The sequence below is a fragment of the Narcine bancroftii genome, chromosome 6, assembly GCF_036971445.1.
Source record: "Narcine bancroftii isolate sNarBan1 chromosome 6, sNarBan1.hap1, whole genome shotgun sequence".
NCBI classification, from domain to species: domain Eukaryota; kingdom Metazoa; phylum Chordata; class Chondrichthyes; order Torpediniformes; family Narcinidae; genus Narcine; species Narcine bancroftii.
Genome location: NC_091474.1, coordinates 83,429,110 through 83,441,477, shown reverse-complemented (window position 1 = coordinate 83,441,477; position 12,368 = coordinate 83,429,110). Strand labels below are relative to the sequence as shown.

Genomic DNA, 12,368 nt, shown 5'->3' with positions numbered 1-12,368 from the left:
GCTGCAGGAGTACATGCAGAGGGATGCACTGAGGCTTGGCGCAGCCAACGTGAGGGCGCCGTGGGGAAGGACTACAGTCTAGCGTCCTCCCATTACCGTTGGCCACTCAATGCGGGCATTGAGTGGCCAAGACCGAGGGGAAGTCCCTCAACCAACGGGGGTGCGGGGGAGAAGCGAAGGTAATGGTGTAAATAGAATCAAATGTAACAATACACAGGAACAGGAATGTATGGATTGGAAAGTAAGGCTGGGAACAGACTCTGAATGGTTTTTCCATTTGTAAATAGTTATTGCGAATAGAGTCTATTTTGGTTTTAAAAATTTGGAGAAGGATACAAGAAATTATCCTTCCTCCATGTTCTGTGTTCCTGTGGTGAATGTCTGCCAAGCTGCCTGTCTCCCCTCTGGCGAGCCTTGCTGTACTAACATTGGCTGTGCATTATCTCTACTGTTAAGGACACTCCCCTTGGATATAACTGTATATGCATCTATTGTCTTTCATTATTGTACGATGAGTTTCTGCTAATAAAAGCCATGATTATTGTTTGACCACATCGTCTTTGTCTACTTCATCAACTGGCTCTTCAATTTTATTAGTAGCAGAAACTCATGGTGCAGCACTCAAGCCAGAGCGGCTAATAATTGACCAATCTGCCCCGAGGGCCAGAGAAACTTTCAACCACTGGGTTGCCACTAAGAGCCGTTCTTATAGCAAAGAGGATCGTGAGTTTATCAAAGCTGAGACCCAGAGATTGCTTAAAGAGGGAGTAATTGAACCCAGTAAGAGTCCGTGGCGAGTCAGGTGGTAGTTGTGAAAAATCACAGTAAGAAACGACTGGCTATTGACTACAGCCAGATAATCAACAGTTACACTAACCTGGATGCCTACCCCCTGCCACGCATCAATGAAATAATTAATCAGATAGCGCAATACAAAGTGTACTCCACTATTGACCTCAAAGCAGCTTACCACCAAATCCCCATTGAAAAAAAGAATGACCCTATACAGCCTTTGAGGCTGATGGGGGGTTATACCAGTTTAAAAGGGTACTTTTGGAGTCACTAATGGTGTGTCAGTGTTTCAGAGGGAAATGGATAAGATTGTTAGGACGTATGAGTTACAGGGTACATTTCCCTATCTGGATAATGTCACTATCTGTGAGAAAACACAGGCTGAGCACGACAACAACTTAAAAGAAATTTTTAGCAACAAGGGAAAATGTGTTCAACGTGACAGAGCTACCCATTCTGAGCTACATTGTCCGCAAGGGCGAAATTCGCCACGACCCAGAAAGAATGGCCCCCCCTTAAGAAGTTACCTTACCACCCCCAAACTCAGGAAAAGCCCTTAAAAGGTGTATGGGATTCTTTTCCTACTACTGCAAATGGGTTCGAGACTATGCCACGAAGGCACGCCCTCTGTTTGACACTAAATTTTTTCCTCTCTCTCCAATGGCCTTGAAGGCTTTCGAGAGAATTAAAGCTGATATTGCCAAAGCTGCACTCTCGTCCATTGACTAGGTTGTCCCATTCCAAGTGGAAACTGATGCCTCAGATTGTGCCTTGGCAGGAACCCTTAATCAAAAGGGCAGACCTGTGGCATTCTTCTCCCGCACGTTACACGGACCTGAACTTAAACATCCTGCCATTGAATAAAAAACCCAGGCTATTATTGAAGCTGTTCGCTACTGGAGACACTTTCTAGCCAGCAGAAAATTTACTCTTGTCACTGATCAGAAATCTGTAGCCTACATGTTCAGTACTAAATACAAAAGTAAAATAAAGAACAATAAGATGGTATGCTGGTGAATAGAACTCTCAACTTATAATTATGAGATCCAGTACAGACTGGGCAGGTTAAATGATCCCTCTGACGCATTGTCACGATCTGCTGCTGGTGCTTTGCTGGAGGGGCTAAAAGAGATCCATAGCAGACTGTGCCACCCAGGAGTCATGAGATTCTTCCACTACGTAAGGGCTAACAACTTTCCTTACTCTCTGGAAGAAGTCAGGAAACTGACTAAAAGCTGTCCTGTTTGCACAGAATGCAAACCGCAATACTTCAAAGCTCCAGAGGCCACTCTCGTCAAGGCAATCCTATCGTTTTGAGAGGATTAGTTTAGATTTTAAAGGGCCGTTACCTTCCAACAACATAAATGTATATTTCCTTACTGTAATTAACAAATATTCCAGGTTTCCCTTTGCGATACCCTGCCCTGACGTCTCGTCAGCGTCCGTCATTAAGTCACGACAGAATTTTCAGCATTTTTGGTTTTCCCAATTACATTCATACCGATAGAGGCTCAGCATTTATGAGCACTGAACTGCGGCGAGCCCTGGTACGAAAAGGGATAGCCAGCAGCCGTACCACGAGCTATAACCCGCAGGGCAATGGGGAGGTTGAAAGGGCTAATGCTACAGTCTGGAAGACTGTTCATCTTGCTTTAAAAACACATGGTTACCCTGTTACCCGGTGGCAGGAGGTGCTGCCTGAGGCTGTACATTCTATTTGGACTTTATTGTGTATTGCAACAAATCAAACACCTCATGAACGTATGTTTGCCTTTCCTAGTAAACCAGGAACTGTGATGGACTGGCCAGCCTGTTTATCTGAGCCTGGGACCGTGCTGCTGAAGAGCCACGCTTGGGCGCGTAAAACAGACCCCCTAGTCCAACCAGTTCAGCTACTGCATTCTAACCACAACTACGTTCATGTTAAATTCCCAGATGGGAGTACTGACACTGTACCCCTAAGACATCTGGCCTTGCCTGGTTCTCCCCTTCCTCGCACCCCTACTCAGAGTGAGCCTGAGAGGTTGGACTCACCCCCCCCAGCCTGTGACCCCTAGTCAGCTTTCAGATGGCCATGCTGAGGCTCCACTGCCTCACGCTGGCGATTCTGGAGCAGGTCCAGAAGTCAGTCCTTCCCACACTACTGACGCAGGACCTGTACCAGTTCCCAAGGTTGCAAAGGAACCACCTGTTTTGAGAAGAAGCACCAGAATTCGTAAACAATCTGATAGGCTGACATATTCATAAAACATCTCATTATATTTCAATTGTTTGCTAGATACTGGCGTATTTTGGCTGTTAGAGTATCTCAAGGCCAAACATGGTATCTATGTATCGCTTGCTTCAGTCTTTCCTAGCAGCTGTCCTTTTGATTTTAACCCTTCTTCTGCTGGGGGAGACTGTGGTGAATGTCTGCCAAGCTGCCTGTCTCCCCTCTGGCGAGCCTTGCTGTACTAACATTGGCTGTGCATTATCTCCACTGTTAAGGACACTCCCTTAGGTATAACTGTATATGCATCTATTGTCTTTCATTATTGTACCATAAGTTTCTGCTAATAAAAGCTATGATTATTGTTTGACCACATCGTCTTTGTCTACTTCATCAACTGGCGCTTCAGCTCCATCTATACCTTTGCTGGCCTACACAGTTACAACAACAGACTTTTAAAGTGAGGAAAGAGAGTTGTTTGTGAGCGGTCGACAAGTCTTGGGGATGAGATCACATTATGACTAACCATAGCCTTTATCATCAAAATTTGTTCCACTTTGTTCACAGCATCCATTTAATATTCTGAATAGCATCACAAAATGGTTCCTATGTGTCCGACATCTCTTCCAGTGATTTCATTTAATTTTCCATTTTGTCACTCTTTGTTTCATTTTATTTTTTTCACGTTGATTTTACTTTCATTTTCTTTTTAACAGATAAAAAGCTATTAAGTGAACCACAAAGTTCTAGTAAGTTCCCATTTCATTATTTCAAAGTCATTCTGTTTCTTTTGGTCATGTATAACAAACACTCATGAGTGATACTTCAATGGATGAAAACAAGGGGGAGGAGAGAAAGAATGGGGCAAGGAGAGAGGACGAGAGGGGGAGAGAAAGTGAGGTGGATGAGAGGGGTTATGTGCTGGGAGAGAATGAGTGAAGGAGAGGGAGTGTGAGGGGAGGGAAAGGGTGAGAGAGGGGAGAACGCAGTGAGTTTGGGGGAAGGAGAGCAAAGGGAAATAGAGTGTGTTAACGAGATAGAGCAAGGGAAGAGAGAAGATGATCAAGGAAGGAATGAGAGAGAGCCAAGCATTTTGCAGTTAATACTGAAAGTCTCCTTGATCCATGTCCATTGGTAAATGATCAATGCTGAAGTGTGTGTAACATTGATTACTGGGTTAGTCTGACTCCCTGAGGACAAGTGTACGTGAAATTAGGTGGAACGACTCCTTTCCTTACTGTTTAAAGCAGGGGTCATTTGCAAATTACTTTTTTTTTTCGTTTAATTTGGAATATTAAAAATAAGAGAGCAAAAATTTGAAACAATCATGTTGCGTAGGTATATTTGTGTTGGATTTTCAGGAATAATTTCCAACTGCTGTAGAGCCTATGTATTCCATGAATGTGCAGAACCACCCCGCTACGTGGACCTTGTCAAAGGGGCTGCTAAAATCCATCCTGATTGGCTCCCCAAAAGCTCTCACATGCAGAGGTCACATATTTTACACAAAGGCACAACCTCAGCTGCTTTTCCCCAATCGTAGTGAGGACCCAGAAACAAAAGGTCGCCAACGAATCCTGTTGGGATTGCTGGGGGAACATCTTCATCCAAAGTCGTGGGACTCAGCAACACAGAGAGGGGTTGAGGCAAACAGCAAAATCTGTGTGAGAGAAAGATGTAAAGTGAAAAAGATAGAAGAATATATTAATGAGTTTCAATTGAAGTGTCGGAGTTTTGGTTGAAGCAAATACAGGGAACCAACCAGATGAATGAATGCCTTGATTCTGGGTTGTACAAACTGTGATTCAGTACAATATTTTGAATGTTTGCATGCTCCAAAACTTTATAACCAATGAAAGAATAAGAGTTTCTTCTTGATGCATGATCAAGTCCAGAAGAAATCCACAAAAATGAAAATCTGAATTTTGACCAAATTCACTGTCCACAGTTTTAGGCTCCAGTTTTCAGTTTTGAGCTCCCATTGTGGCATTTTGCCAGAGGGCTCTCTGGGTTGAACGTTCACTGTACAAGCACTAAATAATATGGAAGGAATTGTTGAAAATTATTAACTTCCAAATTTGGTTTGCTTGATGGTACTAGGGTTGTTGTGTTTAATTGTGGACAGATCTGGGTGCTCGGGAAGGCATACAATTCCTTGGATGGACATTGGAAGGAAATATCATTGCTAATAGATTCTAAGCAGCTATGTCCAAAATTCAGTTTGTTGTCCCTGGAGTTCAGAAGGTAACGGGATGGTATCGTTCCCCTATTCTTAACTTTTTTTTGGCTGTGACCCACTTGGGACTATACTCAAAGTTCATGGACCGCTTCCCCACAATGCAGTCAAGTTTAATTGGCTCCTTCCGTACTTTTATCATACTGTCGAGAGAAAAAAAAATTCTTTTAAACTTCATGATTTCAGTCCGTGGCCCCCACTCCCTAAAGGTGCTGTGGCCCCCTGTTGTGGGGTCTCTATAGTTGATGTTTTTATGATTTGCAAAGGAAATGAGGGAAAGACAGAGAGGAGAGTTGTCCAGCATCAGTGAACACGGAGCGTAACCTTAGAATCGGAATTTATTGTCATGAACAAGTCACAAAATTTGTTTTTTTGTGGCAAACATTCATACAATGAACCATCTTATAACAATAATTAGTATAAAAAGAAAAATAATAGTGCACGAAAAGTAAGGCAGTGTCTTTAGTTTATTGATTACTCAGGAATCTGATGGCAGAGGGGAAGAAGCTGTCCTTGTGCCGCTGAGGTCTCATCTTCAGGCTCCTGCATCTCTTCCCCAATGGCAGCAGAGTGAAGAGGTCGTGGCCTGGGGCCATTTAGGAATAAAGTTTTGGAAATCCTTTTCTGCTCAAGGCAATGAAACTATGGGGCTCTCTTCCACATGTGCCAATTCAGTTAACCGTTTTAATTCAGAGATTGGTTGTTGTTTCCCCACCCGCCCCCGTGTGAATTAAGGAACTAAGGTTTTGTTGCTCATTCCTTCATTGTGGGACATCACTCATTATTCTTGTCTCCACTGCTTTTGAGTTAGTGCTCAATCTACCAAGTGAAGTAACCCCCCTCTGCCCCCCCCCCCCCTTGGAGCTGATGGATCTCAGGAGAAGAGGTTGCCCAGTTGCTTATCTTTGGAATTCTCTACCCTGGAGAGGTGGCACGGTTAGTGTGGCAGTCAGTGCAATGCTGTTGCAGCGCCAGTGATCGGGACCGGGATTCGAATCTGTCTGTCAGGAATCTGTATGATCACCCCGTCTCTGGGTTTTTCCCGGGGACCACAGTTCAAAACGTAGGTCAACTGTGGGCCAGAAGTGCCTGTGACCATGAAGTATGCCTGTGTGTATGTAATCAGTGGATATGTACACAGTCCACAGAAGGATTGATAGCTGTGAGGAGCAGGCAGGGGAAGAGAGCCGAGGCCAAAATCGGGTCAGCTGTGGTCTTACTGAATGGTGGCCAAAGGTCAGGGGTCACATGACTTACTTCTGCTCCAGAGTCTGACATTCTTGAGTTAGATGGTGAAAATGCAGGTATATTTCACTGTGTGATAGAGAAGTCATATCTGTTCTCATCTCTATAGCTGGTAGAGGTCAGACATTAGGAGATTGTGTTGGAAGTCTTGCCAGGTATGCTTTATAAAGGGCAATTAATTAAAGATGAGACTTGGTCTCCTTGAAGAGGCAAAAGTCCTCGAGGATCTCAATGAATGACCTGCCCAATGAATAACACATACCCTTCCCTCTCTTGATCTTCCCTTGATCTCAATAGCCGCCAATTCCACTGGTGACGTCACCTTGTACGCGGGTCTGCTCGTCGCTGTGTTCATCTTTGTGGTTATAATGCTGGTGCTCGCCATCATCGTGTACAAGAGGAGCTGCCGTGACTTTGACACCGACATCACTGACTCCTCGGCTGCTCTGACCGGAGGCTTCCAGCCCGTCAACTTCAAGACACCCAGGCAGGGTATGTGATCACGACCATCTTGCCGATGGCTCAAGTTTATTATCATCTGATTGTACATATACAACCCAATGAAACAGTGTTTACACCATAGTGCACACAATTACACAGATACAAAGATACAATTAAATATATATAAATATTTTGGAATGATTTACTTGGCTACAGGATTCTGTTCGTCAACCTCACAGCCTGCGGGAAGAAGCTATTTCCCAGCCTGGCAGTCATGATTTTGATGTTCCTGTGCCACCTCCTTTATGGCAGGGAGTCAAATATCCTGTGTGCTGGATAGAAAAGGTCCTCAGTAATTCTTTGAACACTATTTAATCAATGCTCCTGGTGAATGTTGCCAGTAGAGGAAAGACAAACCCCAGTGAGCTTTTCGGCCATTTGGATGATCCTCCACATTGGCCCGGTCCAGCTGATGGACCTGAGGTGTTTCCTGTCTGGGAGGGGAAGAAAATCTACATGCAGCACCCTTCACAACCCCATGATGTCCTGCAGCGTCTGGCACCCAGTAGCCACCGCTGAATGCCATTGGACAAGAAAATCTGTACCTCCTGGGCCTGAGTGCAAGACTGGGCTCCCGCACAATACACCTAAGTGCTGCAGAAGCTCAGCAGGTCGCGCAGCATCCAGAGGAAGTAAAAAGCAACCAACTGTTTAGGCCTGGGGTCTTCGTCACTGAAAGCTAACTTGCATCTCTCTTTTCCCAGGTCTCATGAAGGAGCACAGAGCAGAAATGACGATTTCTCTTTCCACAGATGCAGCCTGTTTTTCCAGTACTTTCTGGGTTTTGTTTCAGATTTCCAGCACCTGCAGTGTTTTAGTTGAATATAACTTTTCATTTAGTGAAGCTGGTTGGACGACAATGGGCAAAATGCTTCTCTGCACTCTCTGGATCTTTTCCATTCAGCTCTGTATCTGTTGCAGGGCTGCACGAGGTGAGGAAGCAAAGATTCTGTGCTCCAACCTCTGGGGCCCACTGAGTCACTACTTGACACAGACCTTTTCTGAATGACTAAAGCTGGAGATTCAAACTGAAGCCACGTCATTGCTTTCACCCTCTTTAACGAGAACAGCAGCCATTGCAAAGCCCTCTTCATATAACGGCTGACATTGGCAGTGGCTGCATTGACTGTGCGGCCGGTTTACTCGATAGTTTAGATGAGGTCCCAGTAGAAATAGCATGCCTGACAATGGCTGAAGCCACTACTGTTTATTACATGGATTAATTTTCAGTTTTATAAAGTTCTGTAGAATGATATGAAAATAGTGGTTCCATAAAACTTGGTTAGGCCTCTTCAAGTTCCAATTTATTTATCATGTGATGTACAACTGGATGAAACAACTTTCTCTGGCCCTCGGTGCAACACACTGCAACCACACATACGACAGACCAAACACATATGCAGACAAATGACACACATGGCACAGTATGTACATACAAATATTAAAATAAAGAAATATTAATGTAAAATAAATAGTTCCGTCACGGAGGGTTTGTATCAGTTGTTCACCATCCTCACTGCCCGTGGGAAGAAGCTGTTCCTCAGCCTGATGGAGCTAGCTCTGATCCTCCTGCTTCTCTTCCCCAACGGGAGCAGCTGAAAGATGCTGTGTGCAGGGCAGTCAGGATCTTCATCTCTGCAGGTTACCACAAAGATGGAGCTGCATTTAATTTCGGATCATAAAGTTTCCAGTTCGTTTGTCACATTATACCCAATATTATTAGAAGGGTTCTTCTGCGAGCAGTGCATCAGGTTAGCTCTGACATTCATACAGCAGTATAAAAGTAAGATTACAATTTACAGAGGAGAGTTACGATTGGTCAACAGCAAAATCCGTCTGCGTAATTGAGATCTCACCTTCTTTTGTATTTTGTACTATGGTTGTAAATATTTGTTTATTGAACCTTTTACACTTATTATCTCTTTTTCTGCCTCATGCTGCACTATTGTAGTTGGTGCTTCATATGTGTGGTTGTTGCAAGTAAGAGCTTTGGTGCATCTTGTACGTTTTACTCGTGTACAAGACGATGAACTTTTCCATCGCATGTAAATAGACTCTGTGCAAGTCAACCCTGAATGACGGACAGCACATAGCGGTTAGCGCAACGCTGCTACAGTGGCAGTGTCCCGGGTTCAAATCCAGCACTGTCTGTAAGGAGTTTATAGATTTTCACCACGTCTGCATGGGTTTCATCTAGGGTCTCCAATTGCCTCCCATTCTTCAAAAACTTATGGGGGTTGTAGGATGATGAGGATATTTGGGCGGCACGGGCTGGCAGGGCCTGTTACCGTGCTGTATGTCTGCATTAAAAATTTAAATCAAGATATTCTCTTTGTCCTCACCATCCAGCGCACGTTCTGTTTTCGCTGCTGCCATCAGAAAAGAGGAGGAGGTGCCACAAGACTTGCCCCACCAGGTTCAGGAACAGCTGCCACCCCTCCACCATCAGACTCCTCAATGACGGATTCATTTTTGCAGTTTACTTTTTTTCTTTTTGTTCTCTCTGTATTCCACTGTCCATTTGTTTACATTTGTTATCTGTTCACAGTTCTTTGTTTGTTTACACGTTTAACAGTGTGTACAGTTTATTTTTTGCACTACCATTTAGTGGTAATTCTGCAGGAAAAAGAAATCTCAGGGTTGTGCATGATGTCATGTCTGACAATAAATCTGAAATCCCTTTTCCTCCCCTTCGACAATTTGAAGCTCATTTGATTTCTCTCCTTCTTCCCACTGCTGATGAAGGATCTTCAAACCAAATATTTTTTCTTCTCTTTCCATAGATGCTGAGTTTTTTGTGTTTTTTTTTTAATTTCAGGTTTCCTACATCTGCAGTAATTTAATTGTTGTTGACTTTTCCCATTCACCGTTTTTCTCACATCTGAGCATTCATGAGGAGCCGCAGCCCTTCCAGTGAACGTCCTCCCACAGAGTTGTCGGGGAGTGTATTCCAGGATTTGGTCAGAGAAGTGATGAAGGGCTGGGGATATACTTCCCCCTCACAATAGTGGTGAACTTGGTGGTCTTCCCAGTCATTTCTTGTCCTCCAGAGCTCATAGGGAGGGGTAATCCGAGGAATCTTGGTAGGTAATTGCTGTGTGTTTTGAGGGTGGGACATGCCGTGACCACACTGGTGGAGGGAGCAAATATATGGATGATAAGGTGCCAATTAAGTTGTCAATTTTGTCCTGGATCCTCCAGAAATATTCCTTGCCATTCTTTTTTCCACCTCCTTCCTGATTCCACTTAACAAAGGGCTCAGGGCCAAAACATTGGCTATAAATCTCTGCCTCTGATGTGAATGGGAAATATACGCCTTGTCCTTTGTCATGTGTAAAACCTGTAACAACTCTGTTGGAAAACTTTCACTGTGGACCTTCTCCAGCACTTCAATGTATTTACTCCATTTGAGGTAGGTTTGGTCTGAAGGTGGGATGTGGGAAAATCCTTGGGTCAGATTGGGAATTCAGGAGATTCATCTTTCCCTGGAGAGAGGGAGGAGAGCGAAGTGTTGCACACTTACAATGGAGAGTGCCCCAGAGGGAGGAAGAGTGGATGGGTGGGGGTGGGGGGGGGGGAAAGAGCGGACCAGGGCGCCTTTGAAAGACTGATCTATATGTAAAGTGGATCCGTATGGTGAGAATTTGAGATGAAGGGGAATCAGTGTGAAGGTAAGTTGGAGAAGCGTGGATCTGTGGACCAAGTGATTAGCTTCTCCACTGAAAGCCTCAGCAGGTCCTTGGGGATCTCACCACATTCCTGCCTCTCTCCTGTTGCAGACAATTCTCAGTTACTGAGCTCGTCGATGCAGCCAGACCTGACGGCCAATGCTGGCTCCTACCGAGGGCCGATGTACACCCTGCAGGACACAGCCGACAAGATACCGATGACAAACTCTCCCCTCTTGGACGCCTTGCCCAGTCTGAAAATCAAGGTATACAATTCCTCCATGGCTACCTCCATGGTGGGTGGCATGGATCCGGCGGGGACCGCCACGCCGGGGACATACCCAGGGGGCAACAGCAGAGACAACAATATCGTCATGAACCTGAGGAACAAGGCACTCAGCTCACAACACCTGGGCACCATGCCCAGGGATCCAGGGTACAGCGCCAGTGGGACCTTTGGCTGTTTGGGCGGACGACTCACTGTGCCCAACTCAGGTCAGTGGCTTCTTTTTATTGTATTCAGAGGAGTTGAACCTTGCTTGTAAAGCCAGCATTGATTGCTCCTCCCTGACCACCACTTGAACTTAGCAACTTAGAAGGTCCTGTCATAGATCATAGAACATTAGAGCACAGATGTTGTGTTGACTCATATACCTACCAAAAAAAGCGGGCAACCTTTTGCATTGGGTTGTGGGCTGGATAAATTTGGATTGCGGGCCAGTTGCTCTATTGACTGTAATCCACGTCCCTGTCAAAGAGTCCTTTAAATGACCCCATTGTTCCAGCCTCCACGTCCATCTCCTGGCAATGCATTCCAGGCTCTGTGTATAAAATAAAACCTCACTCCTGATGTCTCCCCTAAACTTTCCTCCCATCACTTTGTATGGATGTCCTCTGTGGTTTGCTATTTCCCTCCTGGGAAAAAAAGGTGCTGACTGTCTACATTATTGATACCTCTCATCCTTCTTCACTCCAAGGAGAAAACCCCAAGTTCTGTTAACCTTGCCTCATAAGATCTGTTTTCCAAGCCGAGAAATATCCTGGTCCATCTCCTCTGCACCTTCTCCATAGTTTCCACTTCTTTCCTGTAATGAAGTGACCGGAACTGAACACAATACTGTACATGTGGTGTCACCAGAGATTTATAGAGCTGCAACATCACCACATGGCTCCTGAACTCAATCCCCTGATTAATGAAGCCCAGCATACCATAAGCCTTATTAACCTAGACAGCAACCTTAAGAGCTCTATGGATATGATCTCCCAAGGTCCTTCTGTTCTTCCACACTGTTAAGTCTCCTTCTGTTAACCATTTCATTGAAGATCCAGCCATATCTCTCTGGGTTTGGAGTTGCATTTAAATCAGTGTGGATTAGCATACCTTTTTGCTTAAAGAGATATCTGTTGGATTTTATGACAAATTGATTTTTTAAATTCCTAATTTATTTAATTGTATGAATTTAAATTCCTAATTTTTCATAGTAAGATTTGTGCTTCTGCCTCTGGATGACTAATCCACTAAATGAACCACCATGCTGGTATAGCACACTACTGTGGCAAGCTGAAATTCCCATAGGCCTTTGCAGCAATACAATTACATGAAACACAATTACTGGGCCAGTATTCAGACAATGGGTGGAGTGCCTGCGATCGTCTGGGTTTCCCCTGCATTCTCAAGTTTGCTGACATACACCAATAACCATTTCCTCCTTCTCGA

At 44.5% G+C, this 12,368-nt stretch overlaps 1 protein-coding gene across 3 annotated transcripts in view; it reads left to right on the top strand.

Annotated features, from left to right (window-relative positions):
* Positions 1–12,368, top strand: part of unc5b (unc-5 netrin receptor B) — a 313,598-nt gene that overhangs the window by 218,128 nt on the left and 83,102 nt on the right. For all 3 annotated transcript variants that reach the window (XR_011340201.1, XM_069885579.1, XM_069885578.1), the window contains exons 8-10: positions 3,718–3,750; positions 6,780–6,974; positions 10,763–11,146. Coding sequence is in view for 2 of the 3 variants with exons in the window: in XM_069885579.1 (XP_069741680.1) it covers positions 3,718–3,750; positions 6,780–6,974; positions 10,763–11,146 (612 nt within the window). In the remaining variant the exon portion in view is untranslated. The remainder of the gene's footprint in view (positions 1–3,717; positions 3,751–6,779; positions 6,975–10,762; positions 11,147–12,368) is intronic.